This window comes from Grammomys surdaster, unplaced genomic scaffold (genome assembly GCF_004785775.1).
Source record: "Grammomys surdaster isolate TR1022 unplaced genomic scaffold, NIH_TR_1.0 126185, whole genome shotgun sequence".
In the NCBI taxonomy this organism is placed as follows: domain Eukaryota; kingdom Metazoa; phylum Chordata; class Mammalia; order Rodentia; family Muridae; genus Grammomys; species Grammomys surdaster.
The window spans coordinates 3,263,491-3,283,622 of NW_021620991.1; the positions used below are offsets into that span (position 1 = coordinate 3,263,491).

At 53.4% G+C, this 20,132-nt stretch overlaps 1 protein-coding gene across 2 annotated transcripts in view; it reads right to left on the minus strand.

Annotated features, from left to right (window-relative positions):
* Nucleotides 1-20,132, minus strand: part of Chd5 (chromodomain helicase DNA binding protein 5) — a 49,359-nt gene that overhangs the window by 28,701 nt on the left and 526 nt on the right. For both annotated transcript variants that reach the window (XM_028757833.1, XM_028757834.1), the window contains exons 2-6: nt 10,730-10,854; nt 4,888-5,067; nt 2,565-2,683; nt 1,909-2,147; nt 408-529 (exon numbers count right to left, since the gene is read on the minus strand). In XM_028757833.1, coding sequence (XP_028613666.1) covers nt 408-529; nt 1,909-2,147; nt 2,565-2,683; nt 4,888-5,067; nt 10,730-10,854 — 785 coding nt within the window. The remainder of the gene's footprint in view (nt 1-407; nt 530-1,908; nt 2,148-2,564; nt 2,684-4,887; nt 5,068-10,729; nt 10,855-20,132) is intronic.

Genomic DNA, 20,132 nt, shown 5'->3' on the forward strand with positions numbered 1-20,132 from the left:
ACACACATATGCACATAATGCTGCACACACATGCACACACATGTGCTCACTGAGAAATGCTCTGCCCACACACACAATCACACATATGCACACATGCACACACATATATACATACACACGCGCATGCACATACATGCACACACACGCACACAGTCACTGAGCAACCCTTCTCTCCCCACACATTCACGAGTGCACACACATATATACACACACATACACTCACTGAGGAATGCTATGTCCCCCACACACAAACACATAATATGTACACATGCACACACATGCACACATACACACATGAACACACATACAACCACTGAGGAATGCTCTGCCCACACACACACACACACATGCACACACATGCATACATTTACACACACACACACACGCACATGTTTGCACACACTCACCGAGGAACCCTTCTTCCGCTTGCTGATCCCTCCGAAGCGGAACTTGAGCCCCGCCACTCTCTTGCCCCTGCCCTTTTTCTTGGAGTCTTTGGTGCCTTTGTTCTTCTTCCTCACTCCGGGCCCTGGACATGGTGACAAGGGTTGCCATGACCAACAGTGTCACTGATGGTCCACTCCTCCCCCGCCACCTCACTGAGCCTCCAAGACCTGGCCACGGGCAGCATTGTCACCCTTTCTGGTTGAGAAGGCTGAGAGCTTCTAATCTTGCTTATGTTAGACAGGAAGTGATAGACAGACAACCCTGACTCAGTCTGTATACTGGCCACCATGCTGGCCAGATGGTGATACAGCCAGAGGAGCCATGGACGCTTACAAATGCCTACACAGTCTGGCCAACCTTGACTTCCATACCAGCAGGGCCAGCTTCTACCTACCCGAATCCAAAAGCCAACCCACCAGCCTCCCAAACCATGGCTACCACTCCCAACTTTCCTATCACCCTGGGCTACAAGGCTGGAATCTGTGCATGTACCACCAGCAGCACACCGACTGATATGCCATCTAGGGAATGATGTCCCTGTCCCCACCCCAGCAGCCCAGAGCAAAGCATGGTGCCTGATGGTGGGATCCATGCCCTGGCCAGGTAGCCTTGCTCAGTTCTCCTCTGGCTGTACCCCATGCTGATGGGGACCCGGCTGCACTCGGGGCATGCCACAGAAAAGCTATTTCAATCTTTTGCGCTCTGAATGGGCAGCAGAGGAAGTCAAGAGTTCTGCAGTAGCTCCTGGGCAGGGGAAGTAAAGACTTTGGAGGACGGTACACAGAGACAAGAGTTGAGGGGACAGAAGACAGAGCACCTGCCCTATGGCTCACACCCACCGGGCACTGTCTGAGACAAGAAATGGGCGTACCAGGCACAATACTGAGCATTTTCCCAGACACCAAAACTCTGCGGGCTGACACAAGGGGTCCCCAAGTTCCTCTCAGCCCATCAAACCTGACATCAGAGCACTAAGAAGACAGAATGTTAATGTCCCCAGCCTCTCAGAAGCCAGAACTTCCACCAGGCTGCAGACTGTCCCTCCTAAACAGAAGACCCTGCTTGCCCCACCACTACCCAGTCCCATCTGCACTGGGTTAGACTGGACCTAGGTCTCCTTGCTGTCCTTCCAGACCTGGTCACACTCACTCCCAGATACAGGAGGTGCTCACAGGAGAGGATCAGCAGGCTAACCCGAGACTGCCTTAAACTTGTATAAGTCCAGAGCAGGAGCATGTTCCATCCTGTGGACCTCCATGCCCACAATGGGGGATGGGCTTGAAGAACCCCATGCTGTGGGCGACCCCATCATCCCCAGTAGGAAACAGAGCAGAAGCTGGGAAAAGCAAGTCGGCCAAGGTCAGATAAAACCCGTCAGTACAGACCGCCCCTAACTGCCCTGCAGGATCTGGAGGGGCAGAGCTGCCAGACAGGGCAGTGCCTAGTCACCCACGGCCTTACCCTTGCCCTCTTTAGTCTTGGCCTTGCGTACAGGCAGAGGCTGGGGCACTTGCTGGGGACTGATGGCCAACGGAGGAGCAATGGTCACCGTCTCCACGGCCGCAGCCACGGCCGCCGCCGCCGCTGCTGCTGAGCTACCCTTAAATGGGTTATTGGCGCTGAATTCTCGCCACTTGGCCCCCAGGACAGTCATCATTTTGGACATGGGGATCTTCGGGTTTTTCTTGGCAATAAGCGGCCTGCGGTAGAGAGACAGGAAGGTGAGGGAGGACCACCCTTTCTCTCACGCCTTCGAGGTGTGACTAGCCCAGTAGTCTTGGCTAGCCCAGTAGGGGCAAGGAAAGGACAAAGTGAGACCAGAGCACACCCCAACATATTCCTAACTTCTAGAGTGTTTCCATTTAGGCTGCAGATCGGAGACGGGCCTACAGCAGGCCATCCCCCACAGAAGAACCCAGGACAAGGCCTTGAGGCGGGTAGGCCCATCTAAGACTGCTATGCTAAAATGAAGGCGTCCTGACGCCAAGCCCTTCTCAGGTCAGGGGTTATTCTGATAGCCCTCACCCTCTCGAGAGTCTTGGCTGCCTCTCCGTTCCCACTCCCCTCAATTAAACACAACTTTCTTGGTAACCCAGCCACGGCAGCCCCTTGCCCACCGGAGGAACTGGCTGAAGGCCTTGTAGTTGGTCAGTGTGTGGTAGTCATCCTCAGAAAACAGGTAGTCCACATCGTCAAGCCCCCATTCGGCCATGAGCTGTCCTGAAGACTTAGGCTCCTGCAGAGACATGGCCAGAGGCGGGGTCAGAGGCACAGGCCCTTCTGACCCGCCTCCTTACTCTGAGAAAGCTAACAACAGCTCTCACCCACCCTATCCCGACAACCCCACCAGTGGCTTGTCTCCGATTCTAGCTCACAGAACGACAACAACACTGTGAGCTTTAAAGCTGAGACTGGGGAGAGATCACGCACGAAAGCAGACGGGCGGGCAACAGGCTGCTCTGCTAAGAGAGAAGCTCTGGAGACAGACCGACAGACACAGGCAGACAGGACTGAAGTGGTGTGCTGCTAAGGAAACTGAGAAAAAGCTCAATGAGACCGTCACAGAGGTCAGAGAGCTAGAAGACCACGTTACTGCGTGGCCCCTGGTGAGCCGGGATCACAGGAAGTGCTGGTTGTAGAGAAAGGAGGTTTTGTTTCGTTGGGATTTTTGTTTATCATTGTTGTTGTTGGTTGGTCTCTCTACATACCCCTGGCTATCCTGGAACTTGCTATGTAGACCAAGCTGGCCTTGAACTCGGAGAGATCCTCCTGCCTCTACCTCCTAACTGCTGGGACTAAGGGTGTTTGCTATTATGCGTATGAATTTTTTGCCTACATGTATGTCTTCTGACTATCACATGTGTACCTGGTGCCAGTGGAGGCCAGAAAGGCCATCAGATCCGATTCCGACTCCGACACTAGAGTTATAATTCTAAGGCGTCTTTAGGTGCTGTAAATTGGACCCAGGGCCTCTGGAAGAGCAGCCAGAGCTCTTATGCACTGAGCCATCTCTCCAGCCTCTCCGTGTGAGGCATCTCTCCAGCCTCCCCGTGGGTCACTTCTAACCATGGCTCTGCCAGATACCATCAGCAAGATGTGGACAAACTAATTCACTTTTCTGCCTCAGTTTCTTCAATCTGCCTCACAGAGAATTAGCATAGGTGCTCAGACACCATACAACCCAGACACCTTCCTCTCCTCCTGTATCCTGCCTTTTCCAAGTAACCTTCCACTCACTAAGCAATGAGCGCACACCCTTATAGAGCACATTCCTGATCTGCCAGGACACACAGACCTCCATCCAGAAAAGTTTGCAGCCTTGGGTAACATCAGAAAATGCCACACAGATCCCTATTTGCCTTGACCCCTCAAGTCCCCTTGGAGCCATCTTTCTGCTCCTGAAGTGGACGGTCCCAGCTGGTGCAAATTTTCCCTGGGTATTTATGTCCCAGAAATGGCCTTCAAAGCAAGAGACTTAGGAACCTGGTTGCTGTTTTACACAAGGGACACCCTCCCACTGCCAACCTGCCCCCTCAGACACACCAGCCATTCCTGAGAAACATGGAGGAAACCCAGAAGCAGGCAGATGATGACGTCACCAGTAATCTAAACAGCTCCTGGAAGTTAATTTCTCAAAACTGTCCCCATGGCTATTACAGTCACAGCTGACTCACAGCAAACCCACCAGTGACTAATGGGATCACACTGGGTGTCAGGACACCCCCACAAGAAAGCTACCCACAAGCACTCCAGTCTTCAATCATGCGTAGCCCTCTGCCGCCCAACGGCGACTGTGTTAATGTTGACGGTGCCACAACGTGGCTCACAAACGATTCCTAGTGACACAGGGTTACCCACCCACACCTCACAAGCCAGGGGGCGGCCTCAGTTCAATTGCAATGCTTTGACTTGCTCTCCACGTTCGTGACAAAGATGCCCATGCCCATAGGACAGCGCAGACCCATCTTTACAGCCACAGCCCCGCAGCTCCAAGTTCATCGAGAGACTGGAGGAACACCCACGTGGGCAGAACTGCAGAGTGCACCAAGTACCCAGGCAGAGCTGGCCACTCGGGGCTGTCCGGCGGATGCTAAGCGGCAAAGATCCCGTTTGCTGTTTCATTTCCCCAGATTGCTCCGAGCGAGAGGTTCCCAACACAAAACTCGAGTTCACACTATCACTCTCTCCAGAGACAGTTGCACGCTCCGGTGGGCGAGCTACAGCCAGGGGCAGCCCCAATCCGTCAGCAAGACACCGCACTGTTCTACCACAAGCCTTTCCTTTTTCCCCGGTGTCACTGAGACTTCTGACCACAGGCCCCTCATGATCCGTGTCCGACATCCGCGTCCGTAAATGTGCACACAGAGCTCTCTATGCCCTCCCTGACTGGGGCTCCGAGCTCCCCTCCATCCTCCCTCCTGGCCCCGCCCCGGTGATTACCTTCAAACCTCCCTCATCGTTATCATCTTCATCCTCGTCCCTCTTTTTCCGCTTGGCCTTCTTCTCCTTCTTCTCCTTCAGTTTCTTCTTCTTCTTCTTGGTGGGGGAGTAGTCGCTACCTTCGCTCTCTGACTTCTCTTCCAGATCCTCTTCATTTTCTGACAGCTCGTCATTACTCCCCTGGAGAAGACAAGGGGCACAGTGAGGGTGCCAGACGCCCCAGAATACCAGAGACCTGGGGCAGCAAGGCTGCCCTTCACTCATTGTGCACTGGTGAAGGAGTGTGAGCCGAGGTGACTAGCTGACTGTGAGGGTGATCTACAGTGGAACCAGTCTTCCCCAGGCAAGTGAAGTGTTAGCTGTTTGAGTCAGCTAATAATACCTCAGGAATTCATGGTAGAGGCCATGATAGCCAAAGTCAAAAAATTAACCAATTTTTTTTTACTTCATGTATATGAGTACAGTGTAGCTGTCTTCAGACACACCAGAAGAGGGCATCGGATCCCATTACAGATGGTTGTGAATCACCATGTGGTTGCTGGGAATTGAACTCAGGACCTCTGGCAGAGCAGACAGTGCTCTAACCTGAACCATCTCTCCAGCCCTCAAAAACCAAACCATCCATGAAAAGTTCCAGACAGGAGCTGATCCGTCCACCCTGCACCCATCAGCCTGTGGATGGAGTGCGTGCACAGAGGGCCAGCTCTCCAGAGGCAGCCACAGTACAAGCCTGTCTCAGGATAGCCACTCCACCTCAACCGTAGAAAAAGGTAAATCAGGCAGCTCTTAAGGTTGACTAGATTGTGTTTCCCGTCTGTACAGGCAGAAAATGGCCCATTTATATGGAGATGAGGGTGTTTACAGTCATAGCATACCCACCACCAAGATACAAGAAACTGTCCATGAAAAAAAGGGTTTGCCCAAGAGGATAGCAGAGCCCTGTCCTCTCCCACAGGGGCTGCAGGGACAGGCTGGCACCATCACAACGATTACCAGTTCAGAACTTGTCACCCTTGTGATTGCAGTGAGATCTTTTTCAGGGTGAGCAAAAGCAAGCATGAGAAGAGATGGAGAGAGCTGGAGATATGAAGACTGAGCTATGAAAGACAATCCGGGAGAGGGAGGAAGGAAAGAGAAGAGAGGGAAGGGAAATGAAGGGAAAGCCATGTTCTTGTCTGCCCCAGCAGAGAATTTCCAGTTAAGCACATCCCACTAATTAGCTGAGGCTGGACACGTCACCGAAGGGTCTTCCCCTTGCGGTCCATGTGGGAAGACCCCACCCACAGGCTCTCCTGGACACTCAGCTCGGTCTCCCTCATAGAAGACTGAGCCTGTCACCCGCTAATCGATCACCAAGTCAGCATGCCAGCAAGGCCTTCTTGCTATCTCAGAATACTGATTCTGACTCTGCCCTGGACAAGGGGAAACTCCCACCTCCTGCACCTGTCAGTAACGTGGAACCCCAGTCACAGTTCCCAGTGGAATTCAGATGGGGACATTCTCTTCCCCCATGGTGACAGAGACCAGCCAGCTCTCCAAAACCCTGTCCAAGAGATCTGAGAGCCCAACTCTCTCACCCCAAAAAGAAGATGAGAGAGACAGAGAGAAAGAGAGAGAGCACACCATACTCTTCAGCACCACAGACAGCAGCTACAACCTGCCCTAGAGAGAGAAATCCAGACTCCACCAGAGTTGCGGCCAAATGACCCAGGCTGGTGAAGATGTTCATGGCCTCCTACCCAAAGGTCCTTGCTATCCTGGGACAAGTTCAAGTCATTGTAACCACCTGGAACTTAAATTCTCTCACCTGCACACTGGTGAGAGGAGCCAGGGAGATTGTGCACACAGAGGTGCTGGCTTGGATAGCCATGCTCAGAGACTGGGGGAACTTAAGCATTCAGAACCACAGATGTCCTCTACTCCTGATATAAGTGGACCACACCCAGGCAAAGGCAACATTCTCAAATGCTAACAATGCTGATTGGGAAGCAGACATTTTTCTACTGGGACAGGACCAAAGCCAGTCACATGGATCATAGGTAGACAACTGTTGCCTAATAGCTGGTCAGAGCATCTACTGGGAAGAAGACATTGCCATATCCAGGGGTGAGAGGAGGCCAGAAACGGCCAGCACAGCTTACAGCCAGAGGGAGGAGAGAGAAGAGGGCAGGAGGGGCGTGCCTCCAGCAGAGGTGGCTGGCAGAAGCAGCAGCAGCAGCAGCAGCAGCCTGTGCACAGCAATGATAGGAGGCAGAGTCTGCTGAAGCTGAAACCTGTCCTGGAGAGGACTCAGCTGGGTACACTCCAGAGCTGGGTAGGATGACAGTAGGCTTAGCTGGAGCCCTGCAGGGTGGATCTCAAGCTAGGGACCCCTTTTCTCCATCCATCCACTAAAGCATAGGCAAGATGTCTACCCACAGAGAGAGAAGACCATGACCTGCATCCCTGAGCCCCTAGCCCACCTCTCTTCTCCCCTGCCCTTCCCCTTCCCATTAAAGCCAGCATAGCCTAGGTCGCCCTCACAGCTATGCCTGCACACTACAGTAGGCAGTCTGAGTCCCAGCAGAACCTGTACCAGCTGTTCCCAGACTTCCTCCACTGGGCCTCCTCCTCTGCCTGACACACATCATAAAAACATCTTGCCTCACAGAGAAGACGGTGAAGAGCTCCAAGTGGATCTGAAAAGCATCCACAGAGGAGCTGTCAGCAGGACCGGGGAGAGCAACCTCACGAGAAAGGGAAAACTGACCAAGAACCAGAAGGAGAGAGAGGGACCACAGAACTTACTAGGGTGCACACCTTTAGTCTCAACACTTAGAAAGCAAAGGCAGATGGGCCTCTGAGTTTGAGGTCAGTTGGTTTATATGCCAAATTCCAGGTCACCTAGTGAGACCTTGTTTTATTGGGGTCTTATTGGGGATGAGGAGGTGGGCCACACCCCATTCGGAAAGGAAACACAGACCAGTAAACCTCTAATAGAGTTCACCAGCCAACCTCAGTCCTGAGGTCTGAGAACAACCAAAACTCACTCATGAAATCAAGATGACAGGGGGCTGGAGAGATGGCTCAGTGGTTAAGAGCACTGACTGCTCTGACAGAGGTCCTGAGTTCAATTCCTAGCAACTACATGGTGGCTCACAACCATCCGTAATGGGATGTCTGTGTGTCTGAAGACAGCTACAGTGTACTCATAAAAATAAAAAAATAAATCTTAAAAAAAAATCAGGATGATAGTTGGGCCTTTGACCTTGGCACTGTCCTTCATGGGTGCTACTGTTAAGGTCCAACCCTGGGTGTCACTAATCGGAACACTTGTGGCTGTGTCAGGGGACACCTGTAAAACACTTCAGATGCCACACCCAGGTTGGGGCCAAAGAGGGATCCCTCTGCTCAGCACCCCTTTTCCTGTTAAGGGCACAACTAACCAGTCATGACTGGTGAGGACCTCAAGCGACTCCAACACAACTCCTTGTCCCTCTCCGACCACAATTCCTGAATCCAGGCCTCCTGTCTCGCTCGTCCGCCCACCCCACCCCATGCCCAGATTCACATCTCATCTCTCAAAAAAGAAAAAAAAAAAAAAGGAAAAAAAAAACAGTATTAAGACTCAAAGGAAGAACTCGGGGAGTTGGTCATTCTCGACTTGGGGTCCTTCAAGATTGGGAGGGAAAAAGAAAAAAAAATGAAATCTGAGCCTCCCATTCACCAGTGTTATAAACAGTTATAATTTAGCACTGAATAATTGGTTGCCATGGCAACCGCTGCAGTACAGGTTGAAATCAGTTCTCCCTCCTGCGCTCCCGGTCTGACAGGGAGCTTCATCTACATATGCTCAGGTTCCGGCTGCAGCCGGGTTATTTTATGTAAATCAGAAACCAGGGCTCGCTGCTTGCCTGTACGCCCCCCACCCCCGCCCAAACCACTGCCTTAGAGCCCACCTGCTCCGGGTCCTCGTCGCCTGGCACGCGCGAGTCACCTGGTGGGGGATGTAGCGGTGGGGTCGGGGGAGGAAGGAGATTCCCACACCCGTGATCCAGGCCTGCGGGGTGGGTGCGTGGGCGGGCAGACGGCTCTTCCTCTTTGTAAATAGCATGCTACAGACCGCCACCCCCACCCCAGATCCTGCAGCTGGCGGGAGAGAGCCAAGCTCCAGGATGAGATGGAAAAGGAGAGGAAAGCACCCCTGGCCCAAAGGTCACCTCTGGTGCTCATCCTCGGGAAACCTTGTCTACCTCCGTGTCCCCGCCCTTATAAAGAAGCACTATTGCATCTTAAGGAGCGACAACCACCGGGACAGAGGAATGAAAGAGAAGAGAGGAATGGGAGGGGATGGGAAAATGAAGTGGAGAGAGAGAGAGAGAGAGAGAGAGAGAGAGAGAGAGAGAGAGAGAGACATGGCAGAGAAAGGAGGCACAGGCTGGAGGAACAGCCAGTGTGTGCAACTGAAGACTGAACCAGAGGAAGACGGTACAGGGGGATGGAAAAAAAAAAAGTCCTCAGGAAAAGAGGCCAAGAGACCTGAGCCATTGGAAAAAATTTCTTGTGGCTTTACCTTCCTTGGACTTGGAGGCCACCATACCCCCAGCCCTACAGCCCTCTCCACCCCCATCTCCAGCCTCCTTACTACCAGAGGCATGACAACCCTGTGCCCAGGAAGGAAGAAGGAGAAAAAAAAAAAAAGACAGCCCTGCTTAGAATTGACCCCTGGGAAGCCCTGTTGGGGCTTACAACTGACATGGTCCCAGCCTATGGCCTGACATTTGAGAGCAAGTCGGGGATCCCAGCGCCTGGGGCAGAGAACAGTGGAATCAGTGGGGACCTCACAGCTTCAGCCAGAAAGTCCGGGCGCCTGAATCCCAGGGCTTCACAGTCCAGATCTGCAGGCCCGAGGACATGACCAGGAGGAGGCAGTGAGGAAGATTCCCAGGCCCCGTGTCAAAGGTTCCTAGCACCTCCTCCAAATGGGGAGTTCTCCAAACACAGGGCCTGCTCCCACACCCTGCCTCCACTTCCAAGTCTGGATAATGGGGACAGAGAGCTTCTCGACACCTTGGAGGAGGCCTTAGAGTATAGATAAGTCAAAACAAGCTTCTTCCTTCCTTCTTCCCTCCCTCCCTCCCTCCCTCCCTCCTTCCCTCCCTCCCTCCCTCCCTCCCTTCCTTCCTTTCTTCCTTCCTGCTGGTGACAGCTACAGACTGGCCTTGTGGTAAGGTGTAGGGTGTTCTGGGAAAAGACAAATCAAACGTAGACATCATACCAGACTACAGAGAGAGTCTTCAGACAGATGTAGAGGTCAAAGCCGAGGGGTCAGCTGAGGGGTCAAAGACACTCCAGAACAAAGGGTGGTACACACACACACAGACACACACACACACACAGACACACACACACCAAGATGCAAAGTAAGGAGTTGGGGTGGGCTCGAAGGGGACACTGAAGAACTGGCCCCGGGGAACCCTCAGGGTAGGCTCTGTTCACACCCCTAGACAAGACACAGAGACAAGGAGAAAACACACAGGCTTCAGGTCCCTCAGACGTCCCTGATTCTCCCCACGGTCGTCCCTCACTTGCCAGGTCCATGTCTGACATATTCCCAGCATGGGAAGAGGACAGAGTGGAGATCAGGTGGGCATCTGACCCTCCAACTTTCTTAAGAAACACAACATTTCCATCCCAAGGGCATTTCTGCATGGTATCTCCATTCTATACAATTCAAGGTCCAGGCCCACCCTGCCCACCCTGCCACGCCCTCCCTGCCCCACAACACCACGCCCTCCCTGCCACACCACTCCACGCCCTTCCCCGGTCTGCCACGCCCGGCCCCGCCCCCAGTGTGCCTCACCTCTTTCTTCTTCCTCTTCCCTTTGGACTTGCTCTCTTTCGGCTTCTTCGGCTTCTTCTTGGGAAGGCTCACAGGCTCCGCAGGGAAGAAGTCCTCAAAGCCTTCAAGGCCACCATCTTCTTCTTCTGCAGGAGTCGGAAGGGAGAGGGGTCACCTTCAGTTTCTCTCAGCCAGAAACGGGAACAAAGAGCCAAAGGCGGGCCATGAGGCCCCCTCCACCACCATATGCCACATCACAGCCATGTCACCACTGTCCTAAGCCAAGTGACAACCGTCATGTGGGCTCTGGTAGATGGCCCAGGTCACCTCCCCTCTCTGACCTCTCCTTCCCTCTTCTGTAAGAAGGGATAATAACCACCTAGTCCTGAACCCAATAAGCAAAAGCAAGTCTCTAATGTGGTGTCCTTACTGGGGGAGAACAGGTCTCACGGGACACCAGCATCATCGCTAGCTGGCCAAAGGAGGGCTGGGGTTCAACAGAGAGGCCAAGTTGAGTGAAGCCTATCCTGGCCCCCAGAGGTTCAAGTATAGCTTGGATGTGACTCATGAACGTAAGACAATAAGAGACACGGGTCTCATCAGCCAAAGACTTAATGGAGTTGGCACGGTAATCAGTTATGGGCTTGATAAGATCCCTCTGTTTTTTGTTTTTTGTTTTTTTTGGGGGGGGTTGTTTTGTTTTTTCTTTTTCTTTTTTTTTTTTACAACATTGTTTTTTTGTCTGTTTCTTGTTTTTTTTTTTTTTTTTTTTTTTTTTTTTTTTTGGTTTTTCGAGACAGGGTTTCTCTGTATAGCCCTGGCTGTCCTGGAGCTCACTCTGTAGACCAGGCTGGCCTCGAACTCAGAAATCCGCCTGCCTCTGCCTCCCAAGTGCTGGGATTAAAGGCGTGCGCCACCACTGCCCGGCCTGTTTCTTGTTGTTTTGTTTTGTTTTGTTTTGTTTTGTTTTGTTTTGTTTTGTTTTGTTTTTGAGACAGGGTTTTTCTGTGTAGCCCTGGCTGTCCTGGAACTCACTCTGTAGACCAGGCTGGCCTCGAACTCAGAAATCCACCTGCCTCTGCCTCCCAAGTGCTGGGATTAAAGGTGTGCGCCACCACTGCCCGGCTTGTTTTTTCAAAGATAGGCTTTCTCTGAGCCCTGGCTGTCCTGGAACTTGCTCTGTAGACCAGGCTGGCCTCAGACTGGGGGGTATCCGCCCGTTTCTACCTGAGATTAAAGGCGTGAGCCACCACCGCCTGGCGACAGGATTCTCTCTTAATGAGGTACTCAAGACTACACTGCCTCCCCTGCCCGGCTCTGTGCAGGAAATCGATACAGAGGCCAACGTAGATACACAGAGCAAGCAGGATGCCAAGCCCTTCCACATGTGGGGTTTCCAGGAGTTGCCTGTGAACCCCAAAGTCCCTCATTGACTTCAAGAATTAAAGGGCAAAGCCAGACATAGCTGAACATGCGTTAGAGGAGAGTTTGCTAGACACCCAGCCTAGCCAGACTGGGGAACTTACAGTCCAGTAACATATCCTGTCTAAAGGTAACAAGGCAGAGAGGGACAGAGAAGGCATCACGCCTTCCTCTGGCCTCCACATTTGCAGGAACCCCACATTCAGGAGCACACACCACATAGACATTTAAAAATTAAATTCCAAGAGGAGGCAAGGTGGGATCAGGGCCTCGGGCCATTAAAAGGGGAGCTAGCTAGTGCCATGTCACCCCAAAAAGAGAAAGGGACTTCTGCTGTACCGAGGGGGACACAGTTAGCTAAAGCCTGACACAGGAGCCAGAACCAAACCACCCAGAGTAGAGAGACAGCCACCCAGAGGGCAAAGGAGAGAGAGAGAGAGAGAGAGAGAGAGAGAGAGAGAGAGAGAGAGAGAGAGAGAGAAGCAAAGGAGAGAAAGAGAGAGATGGCCACCCAGAAGGGCAAAGGAGAGAAGCAGTCACCCAGAGGGGCAAAGGAGAGAGAGAGAAAGAAAGAACCACCCAGAGGGGAAAGGAGAGGCAGGCAGTCACCTGGGGGAGAATGAGGGGGCAGGCACCCCGAAGGTGCAAAAGAGGCTTCCAGAATAAAGTAGCTCCAAAGGCCCAAGAACTTCTCCTGCTCATAACCTGGCTCCTCTGACCCCGACCTGACCCTGACCTCTGACCCCGACCTCTGACCCCGACCTCCTGCTCTACACATGAGTGTCTAGGGGTGGCCAGAGAGTGGAGAAGGGCCTGTGCTTCCCAGGCATAGGTAAGTATCACCCATCTCTCAGGTCCCACACAAGCCTTGAATCTCTTGAACTCCAGAGTCCAAAGGGAAGAAGACAGGTTCCTGCTGGTTTCGGTAGCTCCCCATACCTGGTTGCTAACCAGTCACACATACCTCACCTTCAGAGGGCATTTCGTGGCTTCAGTAGCTATGACCCCTTCTGAACCCTATATGGTCAATCTGCACATTTAGAACTTTCCACAGGGGCAAGATACCCCTTGGCACCAGGACCCCATCCGAGGAGCAAGCAGCCCCGCCTGCCAAGACAGCACCCCAGAATCTCCAGGGCAGGGATTGTATACAGCAAAGCTCCAGCCACTCCCTACTGTACAAATGGGAACCCAGAAGAGCACCCAACCAATATAGAGAGGAGAAGGCAGGCTCCAGGTAGGACTGGAAGCCACTGCAGTCCAAATGTAGGTCATCCCTGAAGGACCACCACAGTACCGAACTACAGGAAAGTACCACAGTAACCAGCTACAGAGAAGAACCACCATACCGAGTACCGCAGTACCCAGCTACAAAGTACCACAGTACTGAGTACCACAGTATACAGCTACAGAGAAGACAGGGCCCATGTAGCAAGTACAGCTGTTGTGATCTTGGCAGGACTCCAGAGCACAAGGGAATGGGCCATTCCTGACTTGGGCTTCCATGGGCCTGGGAGTCAAGCTGAGGCCAGGTGATATTGGAAGTAAGCCACTGCTCCTCTGAGCTCTGATGTGCCAGAGGCAGGGAGAATCTGCAGAGGCCCTCGGTGTCCGGTGTCAGCTAGGTGTGGAGGAGTCTTGGCACTGCACTGAGGATGGACGCAGGCCAGGCTATGGCGGCCAGTGGGATACCCATCCACACCTGTGTACTCTCCCAGTACCACAGACACCCACCCAGACAGAAGCTCCCATCCCCTGAGAGCGTTCCGCACCGGTTATGTAACAGGCTCCAGGCTGATGCAATCCTAAGGGGGGCCCTTCTCCCTCCTGCCTGCTCTGGGCAGTCCTCAGTCTCCACCCAGCCAGGGAATCCCCAGGCTTAGGAAGCCAGCCCAGCGCATGTCCCCCACCACAACAACAACAACTGACCAACAGAAGAGACAGGGTACACAAGTAGCTAGGAATGTTCTGGAAGGAAGCCTGTAGTCTACCCGTGGACACCAAAGACAGTAAGGAGGTGTCCTCAAGCTAGCTGTAACTCATTCGTGCTCATGTACAGACCCCACCACCACCACCTCCTTCACAAGACCTCACAGCCCAAGGCTGCCTGCTTAATTAAAAAAAAAAAAAATTCCTCTGGGAAATTCTTAGAGTTCACTTCACACATGAGGACACAGCTCTGACCACGCCTATCTCTAACAAGCATTTCCTGTCCCCACGTAGCTTCTGGTAGCCCCGAGGACAGACACCTGAGGCTCAGCCTATGACACTGGCTCCACCCATCACCCACACACCCAGTCTGCACTGACGATCCAGCCCCCTCTTCCCACATGGACCATCCTCCTCCTCAGCAACAGGTCCCGAGCCTCCTAAAATCAAGCTTGAGAGTCACCCCTCAAGCAACTCCATCATCTGCCACACCCAAGTCTCAGACCTGTGCTGTCAACCCTGTTCTCACAGCCCCATAGGCCAGAAACAGGACAGAAGTCGGCTTTTAAGACAAAAGGTGCAGGGGGTGCGGGGGAGTGTGGCGCACACCTTTAATCCCAGCACTTGGGAGGCAAAGGCAGGCGGATTTCTGAGTTCGAGAGTTCGAGTCTAGCCTTGTCTACAGAGTGAGTTCCAGGACAGCCAGAGCTATACAGAGAAACCCTGTCTTGAAAAAAACAAAAAACAAAAACAAAAACAAAAAAAAAGACAAAAGGTATGTGGCCAGCCAGGGAGATGGGACTCCATTACCCTGGAGTGAGGGGTTCCAGGGTGGGGACAGTCAGTCCATAAAACGTTTGTCCTGCCAATGGTCTGGCAGGCTTGCTTCAGTGCCCTTCTGGCCTGCCTGGCCATATCCTCAAACACCAGCCCTGCCCCGCCCCAGGGCCCGAGTTCCATCGATCCAGCCAGCTATAATTAGGACCATTAGCTTGGTAACTCCTTAAGTAGCCCCAGTCAGATCAGGCCTGAGGAGCAAGGGAGACTTGGGATGGGACACAGCTCGAAGATGAGAGAAGTCGGCAACAGAATCTGTCGGGTAAAGCTTTTTCTGCTCTCTGCCACTCGTCTGCTGGCCACCACAGCCCCCAGCGCAGGCCTGCATCATCCAGCTGCAGCTGGATGACCCTTCCCAGCTAGTAAATTACAGCAGTGGCACTGAGCCAGCTGTGGTGGCACAGGTCGCTAATCCCAACACTCCACAGTCTGGGGGGTAATACCAAAAGTTCGAAGACAACCCAGGCTACGCAGCAAGACCTGGTCTCAGTAAAAACAAGATATTCCAATGCCCCTATTTACAGATATGAGACTCTAAGGACCTCCTCTCCGGCACATATCTCTGTTCCACCACTGTCCGAGGGGACAGTGTGGCAACCTGGGCCAAAGGCACATACCAGTATGTGAGCCCTCCCCTGGCTCCGCCCTCCAGGCTTTGGATTGCCCAGAACCCAATATTTCAGCAGTGTGCCTGTGTCCCAAGTTCAGGACTGCACCCCAGGACCACTGAAATGGCCAGGGCCAACTCTGGATCTGAGAGTTCACAGAGCCTGAGAAATGAGCATGGGGGCCAAATCAGGATAGATCTAGGAATCTAGACCCAGGGTGAAGTCCTGCCAGGCTCCCGGCCCCACCTCCTCTGAGGAAGTACAAGCCTCCAAGAAGCTCTTCCAACAGGACTATGGTAGAGGTTGACGTCTGGCTCTGTGAATGGGAGGACTAGGGATCAGAGGGAGGACCTGGACAAGATCTCCATCACTAGTGTCTGAGATGAGCAAATCGGCCATTGATGGAGAGCCAGCTCAGTCTACCGTCCTTCCCAGTACCCAGGGACTAGGGGCTCCTCCTGTTTCCAGACCCTACAACACATTTCCAAGCAGGGAACAGGGCCACCTAGTGGTCAGGAAGAAAGAAGGCCAGAGAAGCACAGTGTTTGAACCCCCACCCCTTCCTGACCCAGTACCCTAAAAGCCTGCCCACTGACCATTCATCTTTGAAATGGGCTTCACACTGTAGCCTTCTTCCTGAGCAATGAAGAGACACAGAGTTGTGAACATGAGGCCCCCCAAAGCTGGGTGCAGTTCACTGACACAGAAAGAACCCAGGAGGGGTCACAGGGTGGAGGGACTCTGGGCCGGGACTTCTGGACATTGAGAAGCCTAAAGATCTTATTAATCTCTGGACATCCCTCTGTGGCACAGGCCCTCTGCCAATCCAGAGCAGTGCTACCACCCCGAGAAGCGATTAATAATTTATTTATGACATTTAACAAAACCCAGACATCACCTCATTGGCATCTCATAAAAGAAAGAGGCCATCCTGAGAAGGAGGGGAGGAGAGACGCAGGAGAGGCTCTTATCCTAAGGGACAGGGAGCATGAGGACAGTCCAGGGAAGCAGGCAGAAGCCCCCAGTCAGGTGCAGGGCAGGGCTGGTGGGAATAAAGAGGCAAGGCGTAGAAGACATAGAGATAGATCAACACTGGAGACATGTCACGGGAAGAGACAGTGACAAGAGAGGCAGAGATGCCAGAGAGACCAGATGAAGACTGACAGAGAGAACAGAGCAAGAGAAAGAGCCAGGGAGAGGCGGATGAAGCCAGAATTAGAGATGAAATGTCTCATGGGTTCCTCTGCAAGACCCTCCAGAAGCCTGGTGTGGGAACACACGCCTTTAATCCCAGCACTCGGGAGGCAGAGGCAGGAGGATCTTTGTGAGTTTGAGCCTAGCCGGGTTTATATACTGAGTTCCAGAACAGGGCTAAATAGTGAGGCCTTTCCAAAAAAGAAAAAAGAGCCCCCCCCCCCCCACTTCAGAAAGTTAGATACCACACACTGCTCAGTACCTGGCTTAAAAACATTCAAAAAATCTGTGTTGAGTGGGTGGATGGGTAGATGGTAGAAAATCGAACGGGAGTGGGTAGATGGACAGAAACAGGTGGGTGAATAGTGGATGGACGTAGCCCTGGACAAACGGATGGTAGATGGATGGATGGATGCAGAAACGGTGAGTGTGTGGATGGGGAGCTTGTGAATAGATGGATGGAGGGATGGATGGACAGATGGAGAGCTTGTGAGTGGATAGGGTGGTGGGGTAGATGGACAGACAGATGAATGCTGAGTGTTAGCTGGCAGACAGATGGGGGATGGATGGAAGGATGGATGGATGGATGGATGGATGGATGGATGGATGGATGGATGGGTGGATGGATGGATGGATGGGTGGATGGGTGGATGGGTGGATGGGTGGGCGGGTGGGTGGGTGGGTGGGTGGATGGATGGGTAGGTGGATGGGTGGGTGGGTAGATTGATGAATGGCAGGATGGCTAAGTGGTTGGTATTGTAGATTGATAATCAGATGCTTGGGTGGGCACTGAATACAGTCAAGCTCCCAGAACATCCCTACTCCAAATGGAGGGCCAGCTTAGAAGCACGGGCCCTTTCAAGTCATGGCCGCCACTCTCTCACCTCTGACCCTAAGGAGCCTGAGACACTCACACAGGGAGACCTATAAGAAGGAGATGAGGACCAGGCAAGTCTCCCTAGGACCAGCAAGAAGACGGGCTGGGCTCATCAGCTTGACAGTGACTGAGAAAGGACCGGACCAACCAACCATGGAGACCTCCAGCCCAGCAGAGCCCACCTCTGAGAAAAAGCCTTGAGGGGCACTTTCCTCTCTGCCTTCAGCCCCTCCTCAGGCGTCTTACTCCCAGCCCTCCTCCAGCCCAGGTTCCCTGCCCGGTACTTACTGGATAAGAGTGCAAGTCTCAGAAGCATGTCCTTGGGGAGGCAGGACAGCTACCCACTTTGGATGGTGCTAATTGCACCCGCCATGGTTAGCTATGTATCTGTGACGTGCTGGGCACTGTGACCTGAATGTTCTATGTGTACTGCCTTACAAGACCTCATAATAACCTTCTGTGAGGTAGCTGGTGACAGACTCATTCTACAAGTGGGGGACACTGAGGCAGAGGGGCTGAGGGGCTTGTCCCAACACCCCAGGACTAACCAGAACATTGCTGGGACTTAAGGCCTCCTCCATCCATCCGAGTCTAAGTCCACCCTTTGACCAGCACACTCCTGTGGGAATCAGGCAGCTGCACACCTCCGAGCCAGAAGACGTGGGAGCCTACCCGACTCTGCTCCTCACGGAAGCCCACCCACCCACCAAAGAACTAGAGAGAACTGGCCCAAAGCAAAGCCCCGTGTAGGAAACACACTGCACAGACTCCCACAAACCTAAGTCCAACCGCTGCTGGTTGAGCTTTAGTGTGAGGTTTCCAGAACAGTGGTTCTCCCATCTGGCTCCAGGGGGGTTAGAGTTCACTTTCCTGGAGCTCCGCCCCACACTGCAGAAGGCCATGAGAGGCAGCTAGTGGGCCAGGGGCCAACACTGCCGACAGACAGATGTCCCTACGTTCAGGGAGCCAGGGATGCCCTAGAGACTCCTTCTCACCATTAGGGTACCCTCAGTTCAGATCGCAGTTAAGGACTCCACTTGGGAGAAGGGGTGGGGGGTGACTGACAGAGGGTCCGGAGAACAGGACATGCTACAAGCAAATGATCCCTCCAATGGGCCAGAGAGTCTGTGGTGAGGAGGAAAGAGGGTGTCCCATAATGCAATGCAGCTGGAACCAACATGGACAGAACAAACTTGTAAGCAAAGGACAGGAGTCCGGTAAAGGTCAAAGCCCCAGGACAAGATGGCACCTGCAGGGTTCCTTAGCAATACTACCAGGCATCAGGAGGTAGAGCCCAGTGAGGAGGCTGTGTGGGGAGAAGCAGCAATGGGAAGACCGGATGGACCAATGGTCTGGATCTAAGAAAGGAAAGTTCATTGACCACTGGCTGGAAAGTTCTGGAGGGAGCCTATTGGGGGGTGGGGGGTGGACGGAAACTTAGACCGGAGACCTAGAAAAGTGCTGGAATCCTGGAGGCTCCGGAGGCAAAGCAGTCGGAGTGGTTGATGGACAGGGCTGAGAATTCCCAGCTAGAGAGGAAGACAGGAGCAAGTGTCTCCTCTGTATGGCCTTGGAAGTGCTCCTGAAGGTCCCAAGGGACAACCCCCTAACCTGCTCTGGAGGGGAGGGTCAGATTAGCAAGAAGACTGGACCAAGATCCAACTCGACAGCCTTGTGTGTCCACCTTTTGGGGAGCATCCAAGACCTCAAGGAGCCCTACACCCTGATGCAAGAAGGAAGGAGGAGGAGGCACTGTTGGGGTAACAAGTCCCAGAAACGGGCCTGTTGATCCACACTCAGCTGCCCATCGCTCATCAATGCCACAAAAGGCCACGCCCCAATCACCACCAGGGGATCTTTGAAGTGTCAGGCTCCTAAGTAGAAAACAGCCACAGGTTTCTCATGTGTCTGGCCTCCTCTGCCTTCCTCTCAAAGAAGGTCTGGCTGCTTCAGCCTGGGATTGAGCAGTCAGCCACTGGAAACCATACTCTTGTACACCTCACCCCATGGAAGGCTCTTGGCCGGGATGAAAGGGGAGGGGTTGAGCAGCAGGCCCCAGTGACAGCGTTAAATCCACTAAACAAGCTGGCCGGCAGAAGAGGAGACTGGGGGCAGGGGGTGTGGCCCCTGGTGAAGATGCTAGCTAGCCTGAGAGGTGCTGTTCTCTCCTGCAGAATAGGAGCTGGGTGCGAGTGTGTGAAATCGTCTCATCCGCAGGGATGTACATTCCTGGGAGAAGGAGGCCCTTCTGGCCTCTCACAAGTCCCTCAGAAGTCCAGGAGGAGCCATGGACTTGGGAAGCTGAGAAGTGATGCCCCTCAGAAGGGAGGGAGGGCGGGCAGCTAACAGGGTGAGGCCCTGCCAGGACGAGAGCAGTTAACTGAAAAAAATCCTGCAAGGTAACCCCTGAGGCACAAACACGAAGGAGGCTGAATTCGGAGAGGCAGCTGGCAAGGGCAGGGGCGGTGGCCCTGGGGCGTCAGGCCCACAGGCAGGGAAGCACGGTGGGCTGGGATCACGGCGGGCACCAGCGCGCACAGCACCCAGGGCGGCCTGG